The 25,508-nt window shown below is 44.8% G+C and overlaps 1 protein-coding gene across 7 annotated transcripts; it reads left to right on the top strand.

Annotated features, from left to right (window-relative positions):
- The first annotated feature begins 91 nt into the window (after window positions 1-91).
- Window positions 92-24,382, top strand: pals1b (protein associated with LIN7 1, MAGUK p55 family member b). Of its 7 annotated transcripts, none has more exons than XM_018735322.2 (14): window positions 92-363; window positions 7,262-7,777; window positions 9,221-9,429; window positions 11,838-11,915; window positions 18,947-19,096; window positions 20,169-20,330; window positions 20,432-20,509; window positions 21,412-21,595; window positions 21,821-21,892; window positions 22,019-22,087; window positions 22,883-23,050; window positions 23,204-23,406; window positions 23,590-23,700; window positions 23,984-24,382. In XM_018735322.2, exons 2-14 carry the CDS (start codon window positions 7,381-7,383, stop codon window positions 24,158-24,160), a joined length of 2,058 nt encoding a protein of 685 aa, XP_018590838.1. In that variant the 5' UTR covers window positions 92-363; window positions 7,262-7,380; the 3' UTR covers window positions 24,161-24,382. The 7 variants fall into 7 exon arrangements, with proteins under 7 accessions (XP_018590838.1, XP_018590834.1, XP_018590837.1 ...); XM_018735318.2 differs by lacking the exon at window positions 92-363 and adding an exon at window positions 377-525; XM_018735321.2 differs by lacking the exon at window positions 92-363 and adding an exon at window positions 699-774.
- Window positions 24,383-25,508: the final 1,126 nt, after the last annotated feature.

Genomic DNA, 25,508 nt, shown 5'->3' with positions numbered 1-25,508 from the left:
AAATAATTATAGATTAACACTGTAAGTCGCTTTGGAGAAAAACCTCAGCTGAATGAATGAATGTACAGGGCACCTTGAAGTATTTGATTGTACTGTAAGAGTCAGTGTGAACTACACTACATCTGTACTGTACTGTCATCTTGCTAGAAAACCAGCTGAGATATTTTGAAGTGCGGGGACTGATTTGGTTGAAGTTGGGAACAAGGTACAGTAAACCACTCCTAAAGACAGGTTTTAAACACCACACCGTGGTAGTACAGGTAGCTTACCGTTAGTGGACAATAAACATGAGCCTCATGAGGTGCAGGGGGCGCTATAGAGCGGGAATCGCCACTGCTGAAAGGGGTCCGGCGCAGCCCTGAGGTAAGTGGTGAGCGGCGAGCAGGTCGCCTAAGTTAAACAGCCCAGTGCTCTGACTAATCCCCCAGGGTTGAGCGGGGGCCGCCAGCAGCAACAGCACTGATGTCCCGCGTTTTCCAAGCTGCTTTCTGACACTTTTACCTTCTGTCGAGAAACGCGCGAAAGGTGAGTTTTACAAACGCGCTAACGCACCACCTGCGCTGCGTGAGTCGTCGGCGGCGGCGAGTGAGTTTATTTCCTTTTCCTGGAGGCGCGTGACCCCACTTCCGCACAGCTCGCGAATGGCGGGTGCAAAGAGGGGCAGAGTCTGAGGGCGCGCGCGCGGTTTTGAGGCAAGTCCGCGTTTTACGTGGCAACGGCGAGGAGACACTTAGTTTTCGAGATTTAAGCAAAGAAGAAGAAAAAAAATCACAGGTGGACAGCAGGCTGGTTAATACCCTTCGTGGTGTTTCGCGAACTGATTCTGAGCAGTTTTATGTACCAAATGTAGCATTTTGGATATTTCCAGAACGTTTCTTTAACCACTTCTGACATGATGATTCGTAAAAGCCTGTTAAACAGGGCCTCACAAACTAACTTCTGTGGAAAATTGGGAGAGAAACAGGTGTCTTGTTGTAGCTTTAATTATTTTGTATGTTTTGTATGTTTTCTTTATTTGCTGACTATGTATTCTGAAAACTGGTCAAATAGGCCTCTTCTTGGCATCAGTAAACATTTTGTTTCCCATTTGTCTGTAGAAGTGGCTACATTAAATTTTAAATATATAGCTGTTCTTCAATTTGACTCATCATTTTGTGATATCCAGCGCTGTGTTGAACTTTGTTGCATCTCCCACAGAAAGATCCATTTGGGAAGATGGTAACGTGCATGGCTTTCTGACCTGGCACAAGATACTCTTGGATCAGAGAGGGGAAACTGAAAGTGCTTAGGATCGCATTGCATTGCAGCCGATCGCATGTCCGCCTCCGCTGCTTCCGGCTTGTCTGAGCGTCTCCTGTAAATCTGAGAGCCAGTGGAAAATGGGCATCTGCCCCCTACCTCCCTGCAGAATCAAAGTCATGTTGCTCCAGTAAGACAAAGCATTGTACCCTAAATTGCTCTTTGAAGGTTGCTGTGTGGTTGAGGTGCTTCTTTAAAGCTTTCGGGTCAGTGGTTGATTCTCAATGCAAGCTAACATTCAAGACTGGTGCTCTCAAAGACATTTTCCTAATTGAGCAAGATCCAGTCAATGAATTTCCGTCTCTGGTTGGGCTGTATTTTCTCTCTCGGTTCTCATTTGGAGAACTAGAGTCCACTGCATTGCGGCTAATGCTCATGCACTTTGGCGTACAAGATGTTCTCCATATGTTTCATTGTTAAGGCCTCCCACGCACAGTAAACGGTAAAGAAGGTAGTGGGATTAGGTATAGGTTTCAGCAGGTTCCAAGCAGACATTTGCATGCTTGAGATATTTTTGGTAACCCCAGTTTTAGATCTTGGGTGGAGTTCAAGAAGGCTCAGACTGATGATTTTGGAGCTGAAGTGTGAGAGAATCATGGCATTGATGCATGAGATAAATATGCATAGCCTCTGTGTGGATTGCATTAATGGAATGGCAGCTTCCTTCATCTATTAAAACAGTGAACTGGAATTGACTTGAGACTGACAGCTGTGTAGTTCATTTCTAGTGGAGACTCATCAATATTTAATAATTATGAAGGCAATATTTTACAGCACTATAAAAAATTGCTTGTATACTCCATTGATTGTTTTTATTACATTATAAATACCTGCTACAACTTTGAAAGTCTTCCACCTCTGGTATAGATTATATATTGTAGGTTGTTTTGCCTTTTGGAAAAATCAATGTATTTTGAGACAGGGACCTTTTTTATGACTTTTTATTATGCTTATGCTCATGAACAGCTTTAATAAGGTTTTATAAATGTACTGGTGCTACTAAGCTTAGCACTGTGCTCACAATCTCGAATTCTGAGTCTACATCTTTGTAGCATTGGAAAGTGAAGCCTGGAGAGTGAGAATAAGGACTGTATCTGGATGCTTTCCCTCAAGTGTCAGGCAAGACACTATTTACGCTGTGCTGTTGAAGTCTGTCTTTATTTGGTTGCAATCAGCTCAGGACAAGGTCACCATATTTAGCCTGCTGTCTGTCGGTCTCTCCTCTGCAAGTCTATCTCTGCTGTTGTCTTAAGTAGTTTGTGCAAGTGTAGATCCTTTTTCTGAAAATGTGACAGGACACAAACTTAGTGGAGCAACATTTAACTACTCAGTATAAAGCTTTCTTTGCCCATCTTGGTCAATACTGTTGACACAGCTGTTCTGATTTATTTGTCTGTGTGTTTATTTATGAATCTTCATCTTGGGCTCTGTGACTTCCCTTGCTAACAACTATAACCCTTTGTTCTTGAATTCTGTTATGTGCTTGAAACTATTTGCATTATCCTGGTTTATTGGTTATTTCTTCATATTGTGACCCAATTCTGTTCCTTTGTGAAAAGTGCATTGAAATACGTCCTTCCTGTTATCCGCACAGTAGGCAAGCAGGGGATATTTTTCAGCATTCAAACTGCGATAAAAACTTGGACGTGGTCACTTCCCATCCAGATCAGGGTTGACTGAGAGCGCTTTTGAGTTTCCCACTTTATAACCGGGTGTATAGCCTGTCTTTCTAAAGCTTTCCCATTGGGAGAGCCCAGCTACATACTGGGTAGCTCTTTAGTCCTGTGCGCTAGCTGGAGGACAGACTTGGACATAGTGCAAAATTGTACAAGCTGGACAGGAGCTGTCCCCCAGTGTACCATGGTTTTTTTGTTAATGCCAGCATAGACTCTTTGCTGAGGGCAAGTGTCCGAACTCCGTCTTCCTCCCAGCGGCATCAGCATGGCGGCCAGGCGGCAGGCAGGGCTTAAGCTCAGAATAACAGATGGTCATGGGGAGACCTTGCTGCTTCTCAGCAATGTGTCTTTACACAGAAATAAACGGCTAAGTGGTGTGGGGCTGGGGGGGATGCTGTCAGACACAATTATGTTGTGACATGCTAGGGCGAGGAGTGTATTTTGGAATGGATTCTAGGAAGGCAATGGTCTTGTCAGCAAGACCCCTTTACTCCCTTACCCCTTTTTTTGGCTTACAAAGGCATAATGTCTTTGAAATAAGCTCTATGTATAGAAAATCTTACTAGTTTTATCAGTTCTGCCATTTTCAAAGTGTGGTCTGCCAGCTGTCAATACATACACCATGTTGTTTTTAAATGACAGTTTTAAATTTAATTGGAACAGTTGTAAGTTCATTTTTATCCTCATCTTGTTGGTTAATGAAAAAATGTTTGTGGAACATTGTAATGATTAGTATTAAATGCCTGGCCTTCAAATGATACCTATATACACGTACAAAACTAATCTGAATGTTGTATTCGTGCAGCACATGCAATTCACTACTCTGACATGGAATGGGAAATGCAGTCATAGCCTCTGCTGAAATACATAATGCTTATTTGCACATAATTATTTACATTTATTTTAAACACCTGTAAATTATCGATTAGTGTTGTTTATATACCTGTACTACTTCAGTCTAGTTTTACACCACCTGCTAAATGACTGCCATTTGGCTGCCCCTTTTATGTGGAGTGACTGTAAAGTGAACCTTGAGTGTTGAACTTTGTTCCAAGACATAATAGAACAACATGCTTAATTCCTATTTAGCTTTTATTTATTTTTTATGAGGAAATCATCCTGAGGATATTGAATGACTGAGGGTGCTTCAGTTAAAGGCTCCTTTCTTTCAGTTTCCTTCAAAAAAGAGGGTTTTATTTTCACATCATGTATTCCTATGAACCTGACCCATTGCTATCTAGAAATACACAGTTAGCTTTATCAAATTGTCCTGAGCATACTTGTGCTTCGCATCATGGGAAAACTGAGTTACCCCTCAAGGGCACAAGAGAAGTTTGGCTTTAGGACAGCAAGGTCCGAGCAGTCAAGAAGAGCCAAGCCCAGTCTGGGGACAGTGACATTCTTTCAGCAGCAGAATGGTTTTTCTTTTGCTGCCTTCGATGTCTCCTTTTTCCACCGGCTAAGAGGTGTTTGTTGGCTCATCTTCATGGCCTCAGACAGCAAGGCTCACACTAAGCAGGTTAGGATTTCAACAGTTTAATTTCTCATCTACCTTAAGCTAGCCAAGATAGCTTTTACTGACTTTCAAGTACATTCTAGCTTTGCTGGCACAAATAATGTGTTTTTAAAGGTTAATGTGTTCTTTGTAAAATATAAATTATATAATACTTATTAATGTATATTTATAAAATCTTATTGTTTTCCTCTTGCATAAATAAGAGTGGAAGAACATAAAGCAGCATTACTTGTTTCTTGTGTGTTTTACTGGGTATCATTTACACATATCTACTTGTCAAATCAGCAGCACAGAGCATAGTGCCCATGTCTCACCCTCCTGGGCTGTGGGTTTGGCTGTAGGTTCAATTCCTCAGTCTTTGTGGCATTCCTCAGTCTTTGTAGTGTTTACATGTTGCCCCCATATTTACAAAGGTTTCCTCCCACAATCCAAAGGCACTTGAAGAAGGCTGTGGCAAAACCGTCCTTAAACCCCTACTGTGAAATCCACATGAATGGTGGTAATGAGCTGTGTGATGGCTGATCACGTATGGCCTTCAGGCCTGAACTGTGATTGGTCTTTTCTCAACATGGATGCTTGACTGGGGGAGATGATATGCAGTCTTGCCATTAGTAGGCAAACCTGAACATCTCGGTGTTTTGAACAAGGCATGACACTCCAGTGGGTATACATGTACACCCTCACCATGCGTCAGATACACATCATGGTCATGTGGTAATACAACTCATCATCTGAACAGCTGACTTGGCAGCATAACATAAGTTCTGTGGCGTCATCCAAGCCATAAACATTGTGAGAAAATTAACCTGTGTCCTCATGTGGCCTGGTCATTCTTAAATGTAGTAGCACTGAACATTTCACACTGTGTGTCTCTAATTCTATCAATTACTGATCTAACATATAAGCCATTTTATCAATTTCCAGCATAAACAGTCATCGTCCTTGCACAGAACTTCATGCAGACTGAATAAGTCCCAGATTACCCCTTTTCAGCCTCCTATTATTAACATGAACTCTGAACCATTAATTTACTGTGAAGTCCAGGTTTAGGTTGTATGTAGAATCTACAGCCTTCATCTGAAGTCAACTCAGAAGAAGCAAATGCACTCGAGATGGAGATAATCTCACCTCTTTTTTCTTTATTTTTTGTGCATCCATTAGGACTTCCTGTTCACCAGGAGAGCTCCTGTCATGGTGAGGTTTCGTGTGATAATCTTCTCTAAGGAGAGGAAGTGGGGAGGAGTTAGTCCATCTGCTCTGCTCACAAGCTGATGGGTAGCACGTGACTGCTGAAGTGCAGGCAGAGAGGTGCAGGAAGAAAGAGTACCAGCTTTACCTTCCTTAGACTGCTGCTACTACTCTTCAGTTAGCTTAGGCCTGGTTTTTTTCCCCACCCAGGATTGCTTGAGATAGTAGAGGCACCTTTTGTGGTGTGTGTATGTAGGTGAATGAAGAGGAGAATGGGTCTTAACTGGAAAAGGGGGTTTTGAGGGTGTTCCCTCAGTGACAAGGAAGGAGCATGACTCGAGCAGGATGCGTTGCAGTGACTAGGGACTGAGAAGAGCTTCAACAAAAACACGGTGGGGGGCAAAGGACTGAGTCATTCACAGAAGAGGAGGTGGGAATGGGGAGGGGTTGCAACACAATAAGGATGATGAAAAGAGAGGGGAATGTGGGACTTTTTGCTGGGGTGAGTGGTCAGAGGGAGGTTACCCTAAAGGTGGTGAGCTGAACATACAGTGGTAGGCGCTTTTACTTTGGACACACTCCTGAAAGGTAAGAGTGCCAACTGGGTGAGAGATGTTTGCTGATATTCCAGGTGTTTTCATTTGACTTAATGCTTACTGATGGGCTAAGGAAAAACCTTGTTCATATAGAAGAAGCAGCACTGGTCTCTTTTTTTTCTTTCTTTTTCTTATTTGTAAAAGTACATAGAACAAGCTTTATTGCCAAGTATGTTCACACATACAAGGAATTTGTCTTGGTGACAGAAACTTCCACAGCGCAGACAGAATGACAGTGACAAGACATAGATGAAAAGATAGAATATGTGAATAAAGGATAAAAAATATAAATTACACAATATACAAAAAATAGTCACTAGACATTATATGTATGTACAGGTATGTTCTATACAAATGCAAGGGAATGTGAGTAAGACACATGATGTGCTAAATAGATATAATTATAAATATATAAATATAAATTTCTCCCCATAAGTTATTTTAAAGGGGCAAAAAAAAAAAAAAAATCTGCTTAAAACCGAAAGCATGTGCACATGTGTTTTACTCCGTGGTAATGAGTAAGTTTGAATTTTTGAACCTTCAGAAAATCTGTTTAGCCTACATGTGGGTGCAGGGCTGCATGGTTGAGATTTGCAGTAATCCTTTGGCTTACTCACTGGCTACTTTCAGAGGGAAAAAAATTAGTGTGAAACCCTTCAATTTCTAGGGTTGCTTTTGCAGCTCGCTTGGTCTTCACCTTATTGTGGAATGCTGCACTTTGTCTCTGGTCTCGAAGAGAAGTTGCTAGTGAGTCAGCTCATTAGTTGAACGGCCGTGCCGTACTTACGTGTTTCAGTGTGTCAGAGGGAAATCGGTTCTGCTTAGAAGTTGGGGGAATAAAGATTCTGGCTTCTGTTTTGTGAAGGGTTTTTACATTTTAATGTTTCAGAGAAGGTTTTTACATACCTTTGTAAAGAGGTAAGTTGCAGATTCAAATGTGTGGCTTTGGTGTTTAAGTGGTATTGCTTTGGGTTTCTACGTTGCAGGAGTCTTGGCGCACCGAGATTGGGCTCTAAGCTGAGATGTCATGGCCGCTTGAGGTCCTTCAAACGTACTTCATAGTGCTTATGGTCTTCAGCACACTCAAAGCCACACAGGAAGGAGAATGACTACATCACATATGAACGGGCACCTGACAGATGAATCCGATGGGGAAGGAGGAGAGACAGGCGAAGATGTGGGTGTGGCAGTGAGCAATGTAGAGCCTCAGTGGCACATTGAGGTTGCCGTGGAGTGCCCCAGGGACCTGGGGGTCCGTACACCACCCATACGTTGCAGCACAAAGCTGGAGAAAATCCTTCAGCACCAGGAAGGATTGAGGAAAAAGAGGGAGGAGGAAATGCGCATAAAGCAGCAGCTGGACCTCAATGCCTCCATGCGTCTGAAGAAGCTCTCACAGAATGCCAAGGTTGGCATTGATAACCCCATCTTTGATGCTATAGATGGGACTGGGTCAACTAAAGAGGTGTTCCACTGTGCAAGAGGAGCACCGCCAGTGCTGGGTGAGTTGAGGGCAGAGGAACGGTGAAATAAAGCACACAACACTGAAAAACCAGGAGCAACGCATGTACAGTCATGTGGGAAAAAGTAGAACCCTGGAAGGTTTTGTCATTTCTTGGAAAGTTACATTTCTGTGGAACTGTTTATAAAAAAAAAAAAAAAGCAATATACAGTTTTCAAAATGAGGGTCATACATCCACATCTTAATTTACAGTCTTCCTTAACATAATAAGCATTCATGATGAGCACACACTTACAAGCAGCAGTATTTTGTACCCTAAAATTTGCAGAATAGGCTCTCAACTCATACGTAATAGAACAACTTCCTGTTCCTGGTGCAGAGTCTATCCTGGAAGCACAGGGCATGAGACAGGGTACACCATGGATAGGATGGCAGTCCATCACATGGTGCTCAGACACACTCGTATGTTTGGAATGAAATTGGACCACCTGCTGGAAGCTTATACGACCATGAGGATAACATGTAAACTCCACACAGAAAGAGCCAGAAGCTGTAAGGCTCCAGTGCTACCTGCTGCACCACTGTGCCACCTAACAGAATAGCTCAACAAAATATAGAAAATAGTAAGATCAATGACAAGAGGCAAAGGAGATGGGAAAGGCACAATGTATTATGTATAAGCAATTTTGAAAATATGGGTCTTAAGCCTTTAATTAAAGGTGCCAAAGGTTTTAGGTTGTACTGATATTCTGGTTTTAACTTAGATTTTTTTCAGTTTTTAAAAAGGAAGGTAATCATTTTAGTTGGGGGGGGGGGGTGAACCTTCTGTGGCACAGAATGCATTATTTTTCCAATTTAAATTTATGGAAATTGAGTTTGTTATATGAGAATTCACTTGATGAACACAGTTTTAGAATATGCTTGCTATGCCAAGGAAGCCTTAAAATGGCAAAACACTTTTTCACATCAGTGGAAAAACCTCCCTCAAGAAACTGAAAAGTTTTGCCCAGTGCAGAATGAGAAGTGAAAATCCATTCTGAGCTCAGCATGCTCAGAAAATAGTGTCTCTCATTATCTTACTGTTGCCTATTGTATTATGTGAATTAAATATAAAAATAATTTTACTCACGGCGACATTTTCTTAACAGAGTACTTTCATTTACGAGATCTATGGAAGTTTTATTTGACCCGACAGTTCATGGCAAAAATAGGGTGTGAACCTTAATGTTTTTGTGCGGTATTTCTGATCCACATGTTAACTTCTGCAAGTGATTCAGATGAATGTTGGTTTTGGTAAATTGCTGTTATGAGGAGAAAAATTGTCCTGCTTCCGTTTTCTGTGAAAGAATGCTCGCAGAATCCTCGGTGCGTCACGCTATTTTTCCGTTTTTGTTGGGAAGTGACTGGTCCTAGTTAGTTGTTATGAGTGAGCAGTAAGAAGTTCCCAGGTATGTAGAGTGACCCCCTCCATCCCTCTCTGCAGAGCTGGAGGACCTGCTGACCTCCCTGAAGCAGGCACAGAGTTGCTTAGCAGATGAGCAGAGCCAGGAGGACCTAGAGGTGGTTCTGCAGCTTGTTGAAGCGGATAATTTTCAGAGTGCTGTCCGAATCCACAATGCTGTGGCATTGCACGCAACCTGCCTGGGTCCACCCTTTCCGCTCACAGCTCAGGCTCAGGACCTGGCTCAGGAGGTAAGTTCTGCATGGGGGGGGGAGACTGGAGGTGGTTTTCAGATGCAAGAGTCTGGAAGTTTTGTCAGATTCACATAAGATCTGCTGGTCAGCTGCTTAAAAGTTGTATTACCTCTGACAACCTCAGTCACGTGACTCATATCTCACTTCACACTTCGTACCTTTTTTGGCTGAGAGTCAAGCCTTCTAGCAGATCTGGTGGCTATGTCCATATTTTGGCAGGGCACAAACATGCTCATACAGTGGGGTCTGAATGATTCTGTATAATCTGGTTGTTTGCATGACTACTGGCTGTCATCTAACTCCGTCTGACATGTTCACGCGGGCATCAGGAGCAGATTTTGTGAGCACGTGAACTCCGCTACAGCAATCCTTACCACCATAGCTTTGCTCCCCAGAAATCCAATCGCGTTCTAAGGCAGATGCGCTGAAGGGGGTATGGGAAAGAACAGCTGTGGTGGGGTTTCAAAGGGATGTGCTGAATTTCCCTCTCAGACGTGCATATACAGGACCACACTGACTGTCTCCCTCACATACTGTAATCCACTTAAATACACTCCATCCAGTACAGCTCTGTCACACAGTCACTTGCTCATTTCTCACCCTCCCTCCTACTTTTCACACACACGCACACACTCGCTCCTACCTGCATAATGAAGACGAGACCAGTACAGTGTGCAGATCAACCTCTCAAACATTTGAAACTGTATTACTTTGATCTAGTCAGAATATAGAGGGACCAGGGCCAAATAAAGCGATTACTCCCTAGGAGTCCACCTCAAACCCCTGTAGAGGTGAAAGTGGGTCGTTGTACAAGAAAAGGAAGGGATATCCTGGACAGAAATAGAAAATCCCGCAGATTACATGCCTTTAGGTACAATGCACCTGTGAGGCAGGGGATTTTAAGGGTCAGGTAATCGAATTCATCTCGTTTGTGACGCTTGTGTGTGCTTAAAGTAGTTATCTTTTGGTACTGAGAGATTACCATGTAAAGGGTAACTAATGTGGTAAGAGCCCACTTCCAACGGATGACTAATGAAGTGTGCAGGTGAATACATTTTAAAACACTTAAGGATTCAACAGTTTGCAAAGATCATATTTTGCATAACAATGGTTTTATGTACCTTCTGCATTTTCGATGCAGTGTTTTCCATCCTGTGCTTTAGCCCAAGGTAACTCCAACGTACAATTGTGCGCTGTTAAGTCACGAAAGCCCTCTATGGTACTGCTTTCCTTCATGTATTTTTAATGTAGTGCTATTGGAGCCCAGGCATGGAACAGACTCCTGTCAACATTACATCATTTGACAACAAAGCCTCTTTGTGCTTCATTAGAGTGGAGCAGAGGGCCGCAGTGGGTATTGCTGATGACAGATGGGGCTGGGCCCTTGTTATTGCTTGGGCCACGTAGGGTGGCACCACGAAGACCAAAAGTTTAAACCCTTGTTCCTTCATCATTGGCCCAGACTGTGCTGCACCATCCTCCAGATGCTTCCAAGTTCCTTCAGGGCGGCGTGCTGTTGACGACAGCACCTCCTTCAGATGTACGGGGCTAGAACAGGTGGCCTGCCACTAGCAATGATATACATGACTCATCCTAATTTGGCATGCCCATGTGGTACTGCATGACCTGCAATGTATACAGAAAGCTTTTGACATGCCAGACAGTTTACTGGAGGAGTCTGGATAGATGTGGAGGGGTGATGTATGAAGATGATACAGAATGTGAAATCACTGCACTAATAAGAGGTTTTTTTTTTTTTTTTTTTTTTGAAGTTGAGAATTATCCTAGTTTTTGTGATGCGTGAGCTACGTGCCTGGAGTGGCAATCCAGTAAATGGGCTGATCTGTTATTGGATAGATGCTTGGCAGAGCGTGCGAATCGTGAGTCTTTGCCCAACATAAAATTTACATTGTCTGTTTTATATTCTTGTTACAAATTGATCGGACAAGTCTAGGTGATTTTTTTTTTTTTTTTTATAAATAAAAAAGTCTGTTCTTTTAAGTCAAATTAAAACTGCCTTTTCTTTTTCCTTGGGGTAGCAGGTAGTGTAGTGGTTAGAGCTGGACTCGGAGGTTGCAGGTTCAAATCCCACCTCCTACTTCAGCACTCTTTAGCAAGGTACTTGAATTGCTTTAGTAAATATTACCCAGCTGTATAAATGGATAAATAATTGTAGGTAGCTGCAAGTTGCTTTGGAGGAAAGGCTCAGCTACATGAATAAATATGTTCCGATGGTTTGTTTTTTCACAAGTCTCCTTCAGCTTCAGAGTGTTTGTGTTGGCTATGCTCGGCTAAAGGGTTTCCCCTTTTCTGCTCCGCATGTAAGTGGTTTCACCTCCTAAGAACTTGCACGTGGCTGTTTTGGACACCTGTCCTGAAACTTTTATCATGCCCGCCCCTTCCAGGTACAGACCATGTTGCGGTCCAGTGAACAGGAAGAGGGCTTGGAGCTGAATGCCCTGCTGTCTTCACCACACCTCCAGGTGAGTCTGCCATCCCAGCAGCACACGTTCACGTTATGTTGGGAGACATTGCCCTCTGTCTCCCTGAAGCAGAGAATTTCATGGTGCGAACCCAGATTTGGCGAGTTCTCATCTATGTATGAGCTTTGGCTTGGTACATTTTTATCCACGGCAAGTGGCATTTCCATTACAAACTCAATGGCTTATATTGCTGGATGGGTTTTTCAAGATTACTTGTTTGCTTTTACTTCTTTCAGCTTTTTTTTCCCCCCCGTGTTTTATTGAAGCTCACCTGTTATTCCCCCTGCTGTGTGACACCCTTTGCTGCCAAGTCCACTTTAAAACCTTCTTAGGAAGCTGCCTGTGCTAATTAGTATTTGACTAAGAGTTGTGTAGGAAAAATACAGCTAATGCGATCACTGCTAAATTTGTTATTCCACTGGAAATTATATTTCTCTGTTGTGAAAGGTTTAAGCTGGAAACTATGAAATTAGAAGGAAATTATCAGTGCGTATCACACCATGATATTTATTTTTTCGGAATTCATTAAATAAACCCATATTTTTATGCATATCTGTAAATCATCCAGAACTTCTTGAGACTGCTAAGTAAAAGCTGTTTAGTAATGACCAAAAAATGTCTAAAGGCTTTTTTTTTTTGTTGTTGTTTTCTAGTGTCTCCTCAAACCAATTAGTAATATCAGTGCTAAGCCTGTTCCTAAGTACAAGTACAGAGTACAGTCACTGGGTTTACCCAGTTACCCAAATTAAGTAATAGTATTCCTGCATACCGGGGGGGCGCGGTGGGTTGGACCGGGACCTGCTCTCCAGTGGGTCTGGGGTTCAAGTCCCGCTTGGGGTGCCTTGCGACAGACTGGTGTCCCGTCTTGGGTGTGTCCCCTCCCCCTGCAGCCTTGCGCCCTGAGTTGCCGGGTTAGGCCCCAGTTCCCCGCAACCCCCTATGGGACAAGCGGTTCAGAAAATGTGTGTGTGTGTGTGTGTGTGTGTGTGTTCCTGCATACCTTGCTGCTACGCAGGAAAATGTTTCTAAGGGAAATACTGATGCAGGGAAGGCATTAGCAGAGACTGTGAGCCACCATGGAAAGAAGAAGAATAAGTGTAACTTGTACATTTTACGTAATACTTTTAGATATGCATTTAATGTTAAAGAACTGCAAAATTTAGCAAGGAAAACTTTTTAGGCATCAGACCTGTGTGTCCAATCTGCATGTGATAATTTAAAAGAAAAGGTGAAAGTATAATCAGTTATTTGCATTAATTTTAAGTGCTCTGCTTAAGTACTTAAGAGCACAGTGAGGACTAAATTGCAGCTTAGTGACTAACTGTGGCATCACCTTTTAGTGCAAAGGGTGAGCTTGCAGAAGGACAGTTAATGCAGATATTCCAGGGGTTAGGGTTATGAAATTGATATCAACAGTGGTTCCGAGGGGATATTTACATTTATTCATTTAGCAGATGCTTTTCTCCAAAGCGACATACATCTCAGAGAAAATAATTTGTGGATTACATTAGGAGAAAGAGAGACATAGGACATACCCCCTTTTCATCCTTGTCTGTCTGGCTGAATTGCCAATACAGGCGTGGATGAGGTTCAAGTAGGTTACCAGCTGACTAGCCGTTGCAGCTCGCTGTACCTTGTCCCGTCATGTCCTATCCAATTACAGAGGGTGGAGGAGGATTGTCCTCTGCAATGGGACAGCCAAGCGGATTAGACTGCAGGTGTCAGCACAAACACTTTAGATCAGTGATCTCTCATGGCTTTTGTCAGTTAGATGCAGGGTATTTCAGACATGCCAGCATCCTGTGGGGGGATTGGGGAGGCCATGTGTGGGTGTGAGAAATTTCCAGCCTTAGATTTCGACATTAGTTTATATCATGAACAGTGACGGCATATTAATGAAGGTGGTGATGGATAGTCTGAAGGCTGCTGGTTAGCTCAGATTGTGGAGGATTTTGGGTACATGAAAGGTCAAGGTCTATCACACAGGCTGTGTTTTACTGGAAGGTAACATTCCATTAAGAACACCATGGCAACAGTGTTGAAGGAGGAATGGGGGTGTGGAGGAGTGGTAGTTTGAAGACTTGTGTAATATGTCTTTAATTTGGATTGCTGTGGACTGCATAGGTACGAAAACAGCACGCGTGGCTCCAGAACAGTCACCAGCAATCCCCGTAACATCCTGTCGTATCATCAGATGCAGCATCAAAGTACTGAGACTCTTGACCAATTCCCTCGTTTTACAGAGTCATAAATGGTATCCTGAAATTTCAGTCAGTTTTATTTAATATCACTGAAACTAGATAAATTAAGGTATTATTGTTTTATATTTTAAACAGTTGAAAAAGAATTGCCACAACAGGAAACGGTTGCCTTGCAAATGGACTCTGCCTGTGAACTAAGTAACTCGCATTATCTGGATTAAAAAAAAAAAAAAATGTATTAAAGGATCATTAATCAGGCTGGGAATCTGAAGGAAATGTCTGAAAATGCAGACTAAAGAGCATTCCGCAGAAGTTAGAGATAAAATAATACAAATGTATAAATTAGGAAGAGGGTGCAAATAATATTGAACGGTTTGATATCACAGTGGGTGCCCTTTTGTTTCAGTTACACAGAAGGGAACGCTACGTCACCCCTCCCAACCACTGCCTGGAAAAGGCTGTCCTAAACTGTGTGCAAACGAGGAGACTTGACAGGCCAAAAATCACTTTGAAAGAGCTAGAAATTTCAGTGCCTGAGAGTGGTGTCAAGGTGCACAAGTCAGCTATATCAAGAGCTTTGGATGAATCCATTCTGTTTGGGAATCTACCACAAAAGAATTGACTCAGACCATCTTAAAGCACATCTGGAGTCTCTCAAAAAGCATAAGCATGACCCTGAGTGTTACGGTTTTGTGGCCAGATGACACCAGGATAGAGCTTTTCTCCGAGATTCAAAGCACTACTGTAGCACAGTCCTAATATTACTCATGGTCAAGAAACGCCATCCCTACAGTTAAGTGTGGTGGTTGCAGCATCATGCTATATGGCCTCTTTTCACCAGCATCTTATTAAAATTCAAAGACGAATCAATGGAGCAGCAGAAACCCAAAAGAGAATCTGCTTCAGTCTGCTAAAATTTGACAGTGATCCCAAAGCAACATTAGAATGGCTCAAGAACAAAGTGGTGATTGTCCTGCAGTGACCCACTCAGTCCCGATTTCAGTCCCACCAGGAAACAGTAGCACTATTTGAAAATTGTAGCCTATAAACATCATCCAACCAAATTGCACAATCTGCCCAAAATCACTCCTGGATAGTGTGCAAAGCTGGTACATAATCCAAAAGATGTACAGCTGTTCAGTGCACGGTGACTTTACTAAGTATTAATGTGTGGGAATTTAATACTTGGGTAAATGGTTTCTAAAATAAAAACAATGGCCTTTTTAAATTCTTAACTTTGTGTTATTACATATCACAGAATGAAATTTCAGTATACAATTTGTGATCATTTAAAATGAGAATTGATCAATGAATACTTCTCCAAGACACTGTACCATACCATACCATACCATACCATCTTCCTCCGCTTATCTGGGACCGGGTCGCGGGGGCAGCAGTCCAAGCAGAGTCCTCCAGACTTCCCTCTCCCCGCACACCTCCTCCAGTTCCTCTGGGGAAACCCCAAGGCGTTCCCAGGCCAGCCGGGAGACATAGTCTCTCCAACGTGTCCTGGGTCTGCCCCGAGGCCTCCTCCCAGTGTGACATGCCGGGAACACCTCACCAGGGAGGCGTCCAGGAGGCATCCGGAACAGATGCCCGAGCCACCTCAACTGGCTCCTCTCGATGCGGAGGAGCAATGGCTCTACTCCGAGCTCCTCCCGGGTGACTGAGCTCCTCACGCTATCCCTAAGGGTGCGCCCAGCCACCCTGCGGAGGAAATTCATTTCTGCCGCTTTTATCCGCGATCTCATTCTTTCAGTCGTGATCCAGAGTTCATGACCATAGGTGAGGGTAGGAACGTAGATTGACCGGTAAATTGAGAGCTTCGCCTTACGACTCAGCTCCTTCTTCCCACAACAGACCAGTACAATGACCGCATTACTGCGGACGTCGCACCGATCCGTCTGTCAACCTACCGCTCCATTTTTCCCTCACTCGTGAACAAGACCCCGAGATACTTACACTCCTCCACTTGAGGGAGCAACTCCCCCCTAACCCGGAGGGGGCAATCCACCTTTTTCCGACTGAGAACCATGGCCTCGGATTTGGAGGTGCTGATTCTCATCCCCGCCGCTTCGCACTCGGCTGCAAACCTCTCCAGTGCACGCTACAAGTCTTGACTTGATGAAGCCAACAGGACCACATCGTCCGCAAAAAGCAGAGACGAGATCCCGCGGCCACCAAAACAGACATCCTCCGTTCTCTGGCTGCGCCTAGAAATTCTGTCCATGAAGATAATGAACAGAATCGGTGACAAAGGACAGCCCTGGCGGAGTCCAACATGCACCGGGAACAGGTCTGACTTACTGCCGGCAATGCAAATCAAGCTCCTGCTCCGGTCATACAGGGAACGAACAGTCCGTAGCGGCGAGCCCCGAACCCCATAATCCCGAAGTACCCCCCACAGGATGCCACAAGGGACACGGTCAAATGCTTTCTCCAGGTCCACAAAACACATATGGACTAGTTGGGCAAACTCCCATGAACCCTCCAGCACCCTAGTGAGGGTATAGAGCTGGTCCAGTGTTTCACGGCCAGGGCGAAAACTGCATTGCTCCTCCTGAATCTGAGGTTCGACTATCGGTCGGATTCTCCTCTTCAGTACTCTGGCATAGACTTTCCCAGGGAGGCTAAGGAGTGTGATCCCCCTATAGTTGGAACACAATCTCCGGTCCCCCTTCTTAAAAAGAGGGACCACCACCCCGGTCTGCCAGTCCAGAGGCACCGTTCCCGAGCTCCACGCAATGCTGCAGAGGCGTGTCAACCAAGACAGCCCCACAACATCCAGAGACTTGAGAAACTCGGGGCAGATCTCATCCACCCCGGAGCCTTGCCACCGAGGAGTTTTTTGACTACCTCAGCAACTTCAGCCAGGGTAATGGACGAGTCCCCAGCCTCAGCTTCCTCTACGGAAGGCGTCGGAGGGATTGAGGAGATCCTCAAAGTACTCCTTCCACCGTCCAAGGACATCCTCAGTTGAGGTCAGCAGCGCACCACTTCCACTGTAAACAGTGTTCGTGGAATACCGCTTCCCCCTTCTGAGTCGCCGGACGGTTTTCCAGAATCTCTTTGAGACTGACCGAAAGTCTTCCTCCGCGGCCTCACCAAACTCCTCCCAAGCCCGAGTTTTTGCCGCGGCGACTGCCAGAGCCGCGTTCCGTCTGGCCCGCTGGTACCCATCAGCTGCTTCAGGAGTCCCATGAGCCAGCCAGGCCCGATAGAACTCCTCCTTCAGCTTGATGGCATCCCTTACCTTCGGCGTCCACCGCCGTGTTCGGGGATTGCTGCCGCGACAGGCGCTGGAGACTTTATGGCCCCAGCTCCGAACCGCCACCCCAACAATGGAGGTGTGGAACATAGTCCATTCGGACTCAATGTCCCCAGTCTCCCTCGGGACCTGGTTGAAGCTCTGTCGGAGGTGGGAGTTGAAGACCTCTCTGACAGGGGCCTCTGCCAAACGTTCCCAACAGACCCTCACTATGCGTGTGGGCCTGCCAGGTCTGTCCAGCTTTTTCCCCCACCATCGAATCCAACTCACCACCAGGTGGTGATCAGTTGACAGCTCAGCCCCTCTCTTCACCCGAGTGTCCAAGACATATGGCCGAAGATCAGAAGAAACGACTACAAAGTCGATCATCGACGTCCGACCTAGGGTGTCCTGGTGCCAAGTGCACTGATGTTCACCCTTATGGATGAGCATGGTGTTTGTTATGGACAAACCGTGACTAGCACAGAAATCCAGTAACAACTCACCGCTCGGGTTCAGATCAGGGAGACCGTTCCTCCCAATCACGCCCCTCCAGGTGTCACTGTTGCTGCCCACGTGGGCGTTAAAGTCCCCTAGTAGAACGACAGAGTCCCCAGTGGGAGCACTTTCCAGCACGCCCCCCAGGGACTCCAAAAAGGCCGGGTACTCTACACTGCCGCTAGGCGCATAAGCACAAACGACAGTGAAAGACCGTTCCCTGACCCGAAGGCGTAGGGAGACGACCCTCTCGTTCACCGGGGTAGACTCCAACACATGGCGGCTGAACTGGGGGGCTTTTAATAAATCCACACCCGCCCGCTGCCTCTCACCCTGGGCAACGCCAGAATAGTGGAGAGTCCACCCTTGGTCGAGAAGAGTGGTTCCAGAACCCAAGCTGTGAGTGGAAGTGAGCCTGACTATATCTAGACGGTATCTCTCAACCTCCCGCACCAGCTCAGACTCCTTCCCCGCCAGTGAGGTGACATTCCAAGTCTCAAAAACCAGAGTTGGCGCCCGAAGTTTGGGTCGGCCGGGCACTCGGCCCCGACCACCGCCCAAATCGCAACGCACCGGCCCCTTACGGTCTCTCCGGCAGGTGGTGAGCCCACCGAAGAGCGGCTCCACGTCACGGCTTCGGGCTGAGCCCGGCCAGGCCCCGTGGGCATAGACCTGGCCACCAGGCGCTCGCATGCGAGCCCCCCCTCCCCAGGCCTGGCTCCAGGGTGGGGCGCCAGTGACCCCATGCTGGGCGGGGTAAACGAAAGCCTTGATTTGATTGTCATCATAAGGGGCTTTTGAACCGCACTTTGTCTCGTCTGTCATCCAGGACCTGTTTGCCATGGGAGACCCTACCAGGGGCATATAGCCCCAGGCAACATAGCTCCTGAAATCATTCAGGGCAAGACACTGTATGTATGTTTAAATGAAGGAGAGCAAATGTACTTGGTATTTTTGGAGCCATTTTTATTTGTAATACCTGTGGATATTATTTATTTTAATTGTCACAGAGGCAAACATATCAATCATTGTGGTTAAAATCCCCCACCTAAATGTGGCTCTCCGCTTTCTGTTCCTCCTCACAGGCACTGATGCAGGCCCATGATAGCGTGGCGGAACAGAACATGCATCCAGAGCCTATGGTTCCCCAGGAGGGAGCTGAAGAGGTCTTCAAGCAATACAGGGGTGAAACTGTCAAGTTGGTGCGCCTGGAGAAGGCGAAGGACATTCCACTGGTGAGAAAATCTAATCCTATCTGGTTCCAACTTATGATATTGATAAATATGGCAGTGCTAGGAACAGTACATTTACATTTATTAATTTAGCAGATGCTTTTTATCCAAAGCGACATATGTCTCGTAGAAAATACAATTTTGCATTACGTTAGGAAAGAGACATAGATGCAGATGCATGATTCTTAAGTATAGTTAGTTGCTTTCTGCCATATAAACCAATGTTCATCACACAAGTAGTTGCATAAAACTTTACCTGAATATCCATGATTCCAAATCACCTTCTGAGTAATTTTTTTTTTTTTTTCTTTTTTTGGAAATTTACGTATGTAAACATTTACGTTACATTACAGGAGTAGCTGCATAAAGGTTTATCTGGGCATGATCTTAAAGTTATAGTGTATAAACATTTACACCTTACATGAACTGAAGAGATCATGGGCGAAATGAGTCTGGAAGAGGTGAGTTTTCAGACCCTTTTTAAATGTAGAGAGTTTCAGCAGTTCTGAGTGAGAGGGGAGGTCGTTCCACTACAATGGAGCCAGAATCGAGAACCTCCGCGCTTTACCTTTCGTGCGTGGCACCACCAAGCAGACAGATGTGTAAGAGCGAAGCAGTCCGGTTGGGGTGTAGAGGATGATCAAGTCTTGTAGATAGCTGGGAGCAATTCCGTTGATGCATTTATAGGCCATAACCAGGGGCTTAAATTTGATCTGGGCGGCTATAGGAAGCATGCGAACGCTTCGGCAAGTCGAACACAACGTGGGCAGCAGCATTCTGTATCAGCTGTAGAGGTTTTATGACAGTAGCAGGTAGCCAGACAGAGGGTTGCAGTAGTCCAGACAAGATGTCACCATGGCCTGGACAAGTAGTTGTGCAGAGTCTGTTGTGAGGTAAGGACGGATCCTGCGGATGTTATGCAAGATGTATCTGCAGCTCTGGGTTTTGGCTTCAATGTGCTGAGAGAAAGATAGACTTCAGTCGATCATCGCTCACAGACTCTTAGCCGAGGGGGTAGGCGAAATGAGTAAGTTGTCCAGTTTGAAATGGTTGTAATGATGCTTTCTGGACTCAGGGTGCCACAGTGCGGAATGACATGGATGGAGTGTTCATCAGCCGCATTGTAAAGGGTGGGGCAGCCGAGAGGAGTGGACTGCTACACGAGGGCGATGAGATCCTGGAGATAAATGGTACAGAGATCCGTGGGAAGGACATCAATGAAGTCTTCGATATCCTGGTAAATGTTCACCATGGCTTTTCCATCGTGAGATGTTTTCTTAATCAGAGGGGTGTTTCTCAGATGGCTTCCTCCCATACTAATCCTCCCCTAACCCCTAGGCTGACATGCACGGTACCCTGACCTTCGTCCTCATCCCCAGTCCACAAAACAGGGTGTCATTCCACAAAGAGAATGTGGTAAGAACTGTTGCCCCATTTCTGCTGCTTGCTTCCATTTGTATTTGTGTGTAAACATCTACGTAAGCCAAGGCAGGGAGAGTAGTCAAAAAGTACTTGCCTAAAAATCTGAGCTTTTTTTTTAAAAAAAAGTATAATAAAAACTATTCAGGTATCTTGTAACCTTGATTCAGAATGAGCTTTTTAATGTTTTAGCAATTTTAACTGCTTCAAAATAGTTTATTTTAAATAGTTTTTTTTAACTCATGGAAAATATACTTATATCCTTTCAAAAATTAAATCTCTTGTGCCAGCAAAATTAGGTATTGTCAGTTAGTTTGAAATAAATACAGACAAATAAACCACTGTCTGCTAAATATTATTTGTCTAACACCTTTGTCCATGGCAACATGCATCATGTTTGTACACTAAGCTACTTACCATTATTTACCCATTTATATAACAGGGTAATTTTCCCAAGCAGTTCAGGGTAAGAACCTTGATCAAGGGTACTACAGTGGGAGCAGAGATTTAAACTCCTGTCCTTCAAGTGCATTGCCTTATCCATTACACTACCTGCTGCACCAAATGAACAGTTACATCATTCATTTGCCATTTAGTAGACACATTTATCCAAAGTGATTTACAACTGGCAGGGTTCAGATTAACAGCCTTCATGTTACTTATCTATTATCCTTTACTGCTGCTCTACTAACTGTCCCATAATAAGAAAACACAAAATGTTCACTCACTCACTCATGTTTAACATCTTGTCCAGTCCAGAGTTAGAGTGGTCTGGAGCATATCCTGGAGGCAGAGAGCACAAGGCTATTTAGGGTAGACCCTGGACAAGATGCCAGTTCATTGTAGAGTAAGTGTAAATAAGTTATTACACGTCTCCACATAACCCACTCTGTCCGCAGATGCACATCAAGGCACACTTTGACTACGACCCCTCAGATGACCCTTACGTGCCCTGCCGTGAGTTGGGACTCTCTTTCCGGAAGGGAGACATTCTGCACGTCATCAGCCAGGACGATCCTAACTGGTGGCAGGCCTACCGAGACGGCGATGAGGACAACCAGCCGCTCGCTGGCCTGATCCCAGGTACAAGAAGGGGAACGCAGGAACATTCCGTTCAAGAGTGAAATGCATAGGATGGGCTGAAAGCTGAGGTGTGTGAATGCTTGAGATCTTTTCGCTCCAGTTTCAAATCTGAGTATGCTTTGTGGTAGCGACATGAAATGGGCTGTCAGGACAGGCATGGCAGTGCACCAGCCGTGATGGAGGAATGTCGTCCGTCCTTCAGTTTGCCCTTGTCTCACTTGTCAGGGAGGAGCTTCCAGCAGCAGAGGGAGGCAATGAAACATACCACAGAGGATGAGAAAGTGCCCGAGCGAGCCGGTGAGACAAGCACCAGTGTGGTAGTGTGTGGTGGAATGGGGTAAGGGGGAAGCTGCAGGTGAGATCACTTACTCCATGATCCAAGCGAGTTCGCATTTCGAATGTTCTTTGATTTTCTTTGCCCAGGAAAGCTCTGGCAAGTGAAGAAGAGCAGGAAGAAAAAAAAGGTGATCTCCAATGCCCACAAGATCGAAGGTGGGTCTTGCCTCTACCTCTGTTTCTGTCACCCCCCCCCCCCCCCCGCCACAGTCTGTGGGAGTTGTGTGTGTCTTTGTGTTCAGCCTCTGTCGCTGTAATATATATAGTTCCAGGCCTCTCTGCATGTGGCCCTGAGCTCCTCTGTCTTCTTTCCATTTTACTGTCTCTTCTCCTCATACACACCAGTGACCCTTTTCCTTAGTGTGACAGCGATCCAGTCAGATCATCATCATCATGCCAGAAGGGTGGCTTCACCTGCCTCGAATAGACAAGTTATGAAGCAGGTAGCCTGGTGCTTGCTCAGATGAAGCATTCTGTTCATGGCTCAGCAAACTGTCAGGCTCATTGAACCTGTGTTCATTTATTTATATTGCTGTCAGAGTAAAGTTGTCACAGGCTGAGGGCAATATGATCATTTGAGTGATGGGTCCATTATAATATATAAATTTGCCACAGTGTGGAGAATTTATAGGTGTCTACAGATAAACTGTACATCCACCCATTATGAATAATTGCTTCCCCAATACAGGGTTACAATGTTAAACCACTTTCCTTTGCCATGAAAACCCCTTGAGTGGTTACCGTGACTCAAATTATGCTCAAGGGCACTTGCCATACCCCATGTTCACCATGTTCCAGGTGGTTTAGACAGTAATCAGGGCTCTGGCCGTTTAAAATGGTGGAAGTAATTTTAAGGGTAAGATGTGATGCCCCGTCTCCTTACGGATTCGAGATGCCAGTCTTGTAAAAGTCCTCAGTCTAAATGCTGTTCTCTAATTTTGTCCCGGCCAGTGCATGAAAATGAGGACATCCACACCTATGAGGAAATGGCCTTGTACCATCAGCCAGCTACTTGCAAACGGCCCATCGCCCTGATCGGTCCTCCAAACTGCGGGCACAATGAGCTGAGGCAGAGACTTCTCTCCAGCGATCCACAGAGATTCAGCATTGCTGTTCCACGTAAGACCCCGGAACTTATCCGAAGCACATGTATTAGAGAGGAGGGTTCTTTCAATTACCCTGGTGAAGTTTTACCATTACAATAACTGGTTGTTTTTTTTTTTATTATTTTAAATTCGCTCTTTGGATTTCACCTCTTTCTCATGATTTAAGACACAACACGTGCCCGGCGAGACACTGAGATGAATGGACGAGATTATCACTTTGTCTCCCGACAAGAGTTTGAGGCGGACGTGGCAGCGAGAAAGTTCATTGAGTCGGGCGAGTTTGAAAAGAACCTGTATGGCACCAGTGTCGACTCGGTCCAGCATGTCATTAACGTGGGCAAGATCTGCCTGCTGTGTCTGCACACTAAGGTGAGGGAGGCCAAATAAAATCTTTTATTTGCTTTGTTTTAAGAAGCAAAGCCAACAACATTGTGTTTGCATTTGAGTCCAGATGTTTATAACGTTTTACTTTATTCTTCACAACTTATTTAGCCTTCTTCCCTTTTTCTGTGTTGCCCCTTACACTCTTTTCTGACCCATTTCCTGTTCCAGTCACTGAAGGTGTTACGAAGCTCCCAGCTCAAGCCCTACATAATCTTCATCGCCCCTCCCTCCCTGGAGCGATTACGCACCCTGCTGGCCAAAGAGGGCAAGAACCCCAAGGTACTCAAATGGTTTTTATTATTATTATTCCCCACCCCCCCCCCCCAATACATAAAGATAAAAATGAAATGTCTTACCAACTACCATGAACCTCAAATGACCAAATAAGGTATAAACTTTGTTGGTGGTGTGCCTATTACACAACAAGAGTGCAGTGTGATATTAATGGATTCTTTTCCTCTTGATTCTTTTCTTCGTGCTTCTATTCAATTCGGTTCACAAACCCTCACGGCATTTTCATCTTTGTCTTTGACTCTTGTATCCCGGTTTCACCGCTGCCCAGCCAGAGGAACTGAGGGACATCGTAGAAAAGGCCCGCGAGATGGAGCAGAAGTTCGGCCACCTGTTTGATAGCACTGTTGCCAACGGAGACCCGGACAAGGCCTTCCAGGAGCTTCTGCGACTCATCAACAAGCTGGACACAGAGCCGCAGTGGGTGCCTGCATCCTGGCTGCTATGAGCAGAAAGGCAAAGACCACGGAGGAGCATTGGGGTTAGGCTGGAGGCACTTCAACCTCAAATCTATGATTCCTCTTCGGGAAAATAAAGCAGCTCTTTCGTGCTGAGGTTTCAGACAACGAGATTCAGAGAGAAGGGAGAAACTGTTCTTGGAAAGTCATTTTCATTTCACATAAAGGGCTGGATGACTGCACCACAGGTTTTTTGTTTGTTTTTTTTTTTTTTTTTTGTTCTGTTCCCCCCCTCTCCAAATTAATCAACATTCCACAGGTCTTTTCCCCCAATCTGCACTTGATGGCATGAACAGTAACAGTGCTTCCTTAATGCTTCTGCCAATAGTGCTTTTGTATGTACTGTTGACTGTATTCACTAGAGCAATTTGCCCATTTAAATATTTTACTTATGATTAACCAGTCTCACTAGGACACTAGAGGTGAAACACTGGCGCTCAGACAGACAATGAGTGAGACAGAGTAATTTGCACAGCCAGCCTAACTAAGTACAAATTGAAAGGGCAGAAATCATTCTTTTTTTTCACTCTAACATGCATTTACCTGCACATTGTGTGAAAGTAGACCATTTAATGCAGAATATTATACATTAAAAAGTGCTTGTTAAGCGAAAGGCAACCAAACCCTTTGTAAAATACAGATTAAGCTCTGTTCTCTGCACACAGGTCTTGGCGTACATGTCGTGTGTTGCATCTCCATGCGCTCAGACTGGTGAAGCCCTGCTTTGTGAGCTGTTATATCCATGAGTGTGTACACATCTCAGACAGTGGATGGTCTTTGAGGATGTCAGCACATAGACACCAGTTTCGTCAATTCCTGTCGAAGACGGCCTGCAGAGCTAAGAGCGCATAAATTATAACTCCAGTCTGAGGGAGAAAAATTTTGAAATTTGGCAAGCTTTCTATTTGACCTACCTCTTACTGAATTACTGAACCCCCCACCACCTCCCCAATATTGACCTTGAGGTTGTACTGAAGGTACCATTGTGGGTTTATTGTAATTATATTTGTGCACTTTTTTTGTATAACAGAAGTGTGTTATAACCAAGTTGAATTATATTGTCTTAGGCTTTATCAGCTTTAAAAGTTTCTCCATGTCTGAATGTAATAGTTTTTCTTAGTCCGTGGAGCTAGTAGCATCAGCTCAGTCCCCCAATTATTTTCCACATGTGGACACTTCACATTTGACAAAGCCAGCATGCAAAAATGAATTTGTAAATATTGTAGACCAACGGAAGTGTGTGTGTGTGTGTGTGTGTGTGTGTGTGTGTGTCTGTCTATACGTGCATTTTTTGCGCATTACGGACGAGTGTGTACTTCTTGTAAGAAGCGGAGAGTG

The sequence above is a fragment of the Scleropages formosus genome, chromosome 1 (assembly GCF_900964775.1).
Source record: "Scleropages formosus chromosome 1, fSclFor1.1, whole genome shotgun sequence".
In the NCBI taxonomy this organism is placed as follows: domain Eukaryota; kingdom Metazoa; phylum Chordata; class Actinopteri; order Osteoglossiformes; family Osteoglossidae; genus Scleropages; species Scleropages formosus.
The sequence above is the reverse complement of the archived record's forward strand: the minus strand, read 5'-3'. Positions and strand labels throughout refer to the sequence as shown.

Coding starts and splice junctions, on each gene's coding strand:
- pals1b (XM_018735322.2), top strand. CDS start 7,381: ATGACTACATCACATATGAACGGGCACCTGACAGATGAATCCGATGGG. Junction 7,778..9,220: donor AGGAGCACCGCCAGTGCTGG/GTGAGTTGAGGG, acceptor CCCTCTCTGCAG/AGCTGGAGGACCTGCTGACC. Junction 20,331..20,431: donor ATGAAGTCTTCGATATCCTG/GTAAATGTTCAC, acceptor CCTAACCCCTAG/GCTGACATGCACGGTACCCT.